General features: G+C 34.8%; 1 protein-coding gene across 4 annotated transcripts in view; it reads right to left on the bottom strand.

Annotated features, from left to right (window-relative positions):
- LOC125670660 (mitochondrial sodium/calcium exchanger protein-like) overlaps positions 1-6,520 on the bottom strand; it is a 36,370-nt gene that overhangs the window by 2,305 nt on the left and 27,545 nt on the right. For 2 of the 4 annotated variants that reach the window (XM_056140604.1, XM_056140595.1), the window contains 2 exons: positions 2,819-2,899; positions 1,942-2,003 (listed from right to left, as the gene is read on the bottom strand). In XM_056140604.1, coding sequence (XP_055996579.1) covers positions 1,942-2,003; positions 2,819-2,899 — 143 coding nt within the window. Of the gene's footprint in view, positions 1-1,941; positions 2,004-2,818; positions 2,900-6,520 lie in introns of those variants that run through there. The other 2 variants (XR_008795985.1, XR_008795986.1) reach the window with 2 other exon arrangements.

Here is a 6,520-nt window from a genome sequence, read left to right as displayed (position 1 = left end):
ATATTGAATCCAAGGGCAAATAACTCTGTTTACATTGATTTTTTTATCAAGTCTATTATGCGACTGGTTCCTTTATTTTTTAGAGACAATTTGTATCTTTTTGTGAAAAAACAGTTTCATGAAATTGTTATCAATGCTATGATATCATCATAACCAGTTTTTTAAATGAAGTTTTGATAACGCTGTTTAAAGAGACACTACAGCTCATTTTGCGCAAAAATCATGAAATGACAATTTTCCCAGCGCTTTCTCAATTTTTGTTGCATTGTTGAAAGTATGAACTTTGCGAAAATAACACTTATCTAAAGTTAAAAATTATCGTTTTAACGTAAAAATTAATACTTTTTGATAGCCTATACACAAAATATCGAGTCTCCTCCTTTCAGTCTTCAAACGCATGCGCATAGACAGTAAACAGTGCAGCATGTCGTCCAGAGAGAGAAAGTGTAGTTGATAGATCTAGAATTTTGACAGATTCTGTGAGAATAGAGGTAAAATTAGAACGAGATAAAACTCATACGTGAAATAAAATTTACCTTGGTATCAGTTTGACTGTTGGAAAACAAAGAGCTCGGAGAAACACATGTAACTCAGTGGCGGATCTAGGATTTCCGAAGAGGGGTGTGAAAGTCAAAGATTAGCCAAAGTAATCGACCATTCTGGTGCAAAATTTGGATTTTCATTCACAATCTGTGGGGTAAAAAGGGAGGGGGATCCTGGTCCCCTAAATCTGCCATTGAGACTAGCTGCGAAGACACCACGTTTAAAAGTAAGTGCTATTTTTATCTGAACACGACACGTGTTAGTTGTAAAAACATCGGTCAGTGGGAACATGGAAGGTTTCTGTTGAAATAATGATTTATAATTACTTATTATAAGGAGCAGGGAATAATCTTATACTTGAAAGGTGAGTGTGGACCCCCTTGAAGGGGAATTTAAATAATTTCCTACAGAACACCTTTGCTGTCATTCAAAACCACGTGATGTAAATAAGCAGTCAGCATGAAGAAACCTTTGAATTCCGAACGATCTTCAAAGCGCAGTTGAGAGTAAATTGATGCATCCCAATTGTTCAAAATTGTCAGTATCGATATGAAATTTATCATTTTATCAATACATGGTTTTAAAAAGACTTTATTAAAATGTGGAAAATGAGCTGTAGTGTCTCTTTAAGGAAAATTTCAATTTTCTGAGTCTGATACATGTATATGGTTCTGTTTATGTATGTCTCACATCTTTTTAAAAAAGTGTGATAACCAATATATTTTATTTGATAATTTGTTAGTTTTAACTCTAATAAATGGAAATAAATACACTACTTAAATTTGTATCAGATAAAATTGCGAGTATGGGGTTACCTTAAAGCAAACATTTTACAAAATGTTCTTTGACTTGTCATTAGCAAACTTGTGCTTGTACAATAATTATTTAGACAGTAATATTCTACCAAATAATGAATGTGCATAAATTATACCTTTAGACAAACGTACACGCACAAAAATTGGTATTTAAGACCATTTTCGTGCATTTCATCGCGACATGTCACACGTAGACTCGCGCTCCATATTTTAGTACAAAACTCTAAAACTAATTCAAAATGTGCATCGGGATTATCTACATGGGGAAAGATGACTGCAATTCAAATGGTTGAATATACATGGATTGGCAAGGTGGTTGAAATCAACGGATCATCATCAGAGAATCTGTTGGTGTGGGCCGATCCTTGAAAAAACATGCTGGCTCTTTTCGGTTTACTTTTTACATGCCATGAAAACAGCGCTTTAAAAGCTGTGTATACATGTAATCATAGTCATATATTTCTTAGAAAACATTACTCTTCAATGTAGCAGGCATTTCCTCCACCTCATTCTCCCGCATCCTTTACCTGATCCGTACAACAATAATCATATGACAAACAAGTCACGACTGGATTTTACTTACGTCGTAGTCTCCGTTTTTTACCGTGGCTATTGTGAAAGGAATTCCTATCCCTAATAGCAGATCTTACCAGATAAGGAATAAAAATTAGTCATGTTCAAAATAATTACATAAATGTACATCTTATCAGACAAAGAATAAAAATTAGTCATGTTCAAAATAATTACATAAATGTACATCTTATCAGACGAGGAATAAAAATTAGTCATGTTCAAAATAAATCTCTTCAGATAAGAAATGAAAATACGTCATTTTCAAAATAATTTATATAAATATGCAGATCTTTAAGAAATAAATTTAATTTTTTGAAAATTTACAAACACATGAACTGCGACACTCCACACCAGTGTTATAGCGCTTAATGAAAAGTATGCAGATGTGAAGTGGTGCATTCATGCCCTCATGTATTTTATAAAATAACATTCATTTTTTTTTTTATATTTACAATCTACTTTAAATGCTAGCTGTCCGAATTCTCTGCTGTTGAAATAGATGTACTATATACAGTATATCAAGATTCATACGCACATTGTTCACAACTGAATCGCATTCATGAGGAAATGGCTATCACTACATTTTATAAAAATATCAAAGGCAAAAACGTTGATATAGTAAATATCATCGGATAAGGAATGGAAATCAATTATGTTTATGATGATTATATAAATGTTATGTTCAGAAATTACATAAACCAGTGATAAAAACACACATAATTGAAGAATTAATCAAATGTGTTTAATTAATGCCCCAACAAACGATTTCATCATAAGTGCCATAGACCCTTGTTTTGTACTTGAAAACACATCAATGACAATTCCTTATTGTGCCACGATTGCCCCTTCTGATACAAAATCTCATTCAAAAGACCCAGGAAGGATACTGAAAAGAGGACCGCCAAAACAGGCTGAAATCCCAATCCGAGGGAAGCCTTGTCTCGCCATCACAGTGTCTGCGATCAAATCTGGGTAAGAAAAAATTAATCACATCAAAGACACATCCAAAACATGTAACAGTTTTCTTATAAACTTATGTTTTCAATCAATTTGTAGCTTGTAAGAATAAAGTTTTGATGTTTTTTGAAATTTCTGTTATAAAATATATGTATATCACTGGGACTTCTCCCTAGTCAACAGCATTAAGGAATACTACAGGGTGTTGATTTAAATACCCTCCACTTTAAATCATACTTACAGGACTGTGTTATCAACTATACTCATCATTACCACTACATATCATAGTGAAGGCAAATGTCACAAAAGGACCTGTTATGTAGCATTATTTGCAAAGTTCAAGGTCCATAACTCTTTTAAAAATAGACCAATTAACATACTTGACCTGTGACTCATTGATGTACATGTACATAAGTTAATGTACACATTTTCTTTTCAATAGGTGTAGGGATAGCCAAAAGAATTTGATAAGCTGAAGATCCATTACTCTTTCAAAAAATTCAAATTTGCATAATAATGTAATCTGTAAACCCTTTACAGATGTTTACATGCAAATTTTTTCAATTTAATAGCTGCAGAGATTGCCAAAAACAGTCCATAAAAAAGGTTTGCATGGACGCACACATAGACAGGTTGAACAGGTTTGATCATCGTTGAGCACCCACCTGTTTAGCTCCAGAACTGTAGCTCTCTGAAAAAATATTTTGACATAACTGTTATGTCAAAATATTTTTTCAGAGAGCTTCCGTTCTGCAGCTACCGCCTGTTGTGAGGACTTTTACTCGTCTAGTCTGCAACTGGGTGTTCATCGTCGGATACCCACGGGTGATCTCGTTGTTTACTCATCATGTGATGAGTAAAAAACGAGATCAGTCGTGGGTATCCGACGATGCTGGGTGTTGTACTTTTCCAAAATACTGCATAACAGTACTCTGTGTCAATGACAATTAACAAGTTTCACATGTGCGCAGGGCTCGAAATTAACATATGCCCGTCAGTCTGTGACTGGTTAAAAGTCTGGCAGACTGACTGACATTTGTTTTAGTCAGTCCGATGGAACCAATTAATTTTCTAAAGCATCAGTTTGGAAAATATACTTATGAAATTTTATACCCAAATTTGGCATGCTTCGCTCTGTAGATATCAGACGAATCTGATTCGTAAATATAAATCCCACATTTAAGTGTTACAATATTGTCTGAGGCCTATTGAATTGAATTTCATTGTAATAACATTAACAAAATATGTTTCATTATTTCTGGAAAACTGTTGGACTGGTATTTTTTTCTGCATACTGGTTGAAATTATACCCCATCAGTTCGGCTGGACTGGTGACATAAAAAGTTGGCTTCAAGCCATGGCGCATTGTTCACAACTGCAGCGCATTCAGGAAATAGCTAGATCTATCAAAAACATTGTAAATATGTGACAACTATTGTTAAGCCTTCTCATGTGACATTTGGGGCAGAGAGAGGAAAAGTACCTAAGGATGAACGCTACACCAGAGAAATTTGATATGGATGAAAAGTGGAGGATATGTACAATATTTTGAAATTGAAAACTTTCAAAATTTATTTTATTTCATCAAAAAATGCAGTTCTAGTAGAAAGCAATCTGAAATTTTTTTTAAAACCCCTGATGGACTTGGACCCGCGATCTACAGTTCTGCAGTCGACGTGCTAACCTACTGAGCTACTTAGCTAGGCAATGGTAATTAAAACAAGAGGCCCATGGGCCACATCGCTCACCTGAGTCACCTTGGTCCATATCAGAAGACTTTCTATATATATTTGCATGTAAAACCGTAGTCCTTATTATGACCCCAACCTACCCCCGGAGGCCATAGTTTTTGCAAACTTGAATCTACACTATGTCAGAAAGCTTTCATGTAAATGTGAACTTCTTTGGCCCAATGGTTCACGAGAAGAAGATCTTTGAAGATTTTTCCTATATATTTGTATGTAAAACTTTGATACCCCTTGTGGCCCCATCCTACCCCCAGAGGCCATGATTTGAACAAACTTGAATCTGCACTATATCAGAAAGCTTTCATGTAAATATCAGCTTTTCTGACTCAGTGGTTCTTGTGAAGTAGATTTTTAAAATAAATTTCCTATATATTTGTATGTAAAACTTTGATCCCCTATTGTGGCCCCATCAGGACAACAGGGGGCCATGATTTGAACAAACTTAACTCTGCTCTATGTTAGGAAGCTGTTCATGTGAATATCAGCTTTTCTGGCTCAGTGGTTCTTGAGAAGAAGATTCTTAAAGAATGTCCCTATATATTTGTATGTAAAACTTTGATCCCCCCTTGTAGTCCCATCCAACCCCCAGGGGCCATGATTTGAACAAACTTGAATCTGCACTATGTCAGAAAGCTTTCATATAAATCTCAGCTTTTCTGGCTCAGTGGTTCTTGAGAAGAAGATTTTTAAAGATTTTTCCTATATATTTGTATGTAAAACTTTGATCCCCTATTGTGGCCCCATCTGACCCCCGGTGGCCATGATTTTAATAATTTAGAATCTGCACTACCTAATAAAGCTTATCTATAAATTTCATCTTTTCTGGCCCATTGGTTCTTGAGAAGAAGATTTTTTAATGAGCCTACCCTATTTTTACCTTTTCTTGATTATCTCCCCTTGGAAGGTGGCCTGGCCCTTTATTTTAACAATTTAGAATTCCCTTTACCTAAGGATGTTTTGTGCCAAATTTGGTTCAAATTGGCCCAGTGGTTGTTGAGAAGAAGTTGAAAATGTGAAAAGTTTACAGACGGACAGACGGACGGACGGACAGACGGTCGGACGCCGGAATACGGGTGATCAGAAAAGCTCACTTGAGCTTTCAGCTCAGGTGAGCTAATGAATAGACAAATATTGCTGGTATTTATTATTATCATTCATGTTTGAAAAGGAAGTCAGCTATTATGACAATGTAGAGTAGCTCCTTAATTCAAACCCTAATGGTTACATCAGCTTCTCACAATTACTTTCTGCCAGTCATTTGTTTTAGTACTTTTCATGTTTAGATATGGTTGATACATTATTTCACATATTTTTGTATTAAACAGGAAGCATCCCTGTTGTCATTCTTTCTAAAGTGAATAGGTTAACAGCTTCCTGATTGGATAAGTCGGAATAGTTTCTTTAGTTTTGATTGGTTTAATTAAGTTAGTGAATAGAGGGCTGTGTTTGGTCAGTTTTGCTTCCTTGGTTAGGCACTGACCTCATGGTTAGTTTTCTCTTCTCTTATTCTGAGCAAATGAACCTCAAAGTTTTAAAGTTCTGAATAGTTTTTAGATGAAATAAGCATGATTTTTATAATAGGACTTAGGGACTGCTAAAAACATCAAGGTTAACAACAGATACTCGTAGTTAGTACACTGTTGATAGAACATTAGTAGATTCTATAATGTAGTTTTTGCAGTTTATAAGGTTCCCTTTACCAAGTGTTTTAAATAGTAGTACAAGGTTTGGTACTTAATATTACATATTTTTCAGGGTCCATCATTTTTAAAATAAAGTTTGAACTTTTTAAAGGTATTACCTATGTATATCATGATGTAGCTCGTTCCCTTTCTATTTTGGGCAGTTTTCAGTATTATGGAGGCCCAGTTGGGACATATTTAG

The sequence above is a fragment of the Ostrea edulis genome, chromosome 1, assembly GCF_947568905.1.
Source record: "Ostrea edulis chromosome 1, xbOstEdul1.1, whole genome shotgun sequence".
In the NCBI taxonomy this organism is placed as follows: domain Eukaryota; kingdom Metazoa; phylum Mollusca; class Bivalvia; order Ostreida; family Ostreidae; genus Ostrea; species Ostrea edulis.
Note: the sequence above shows the minus strand (reverse complement) of the source record. Positions and strands in the feature narration are given on the sequence as shown.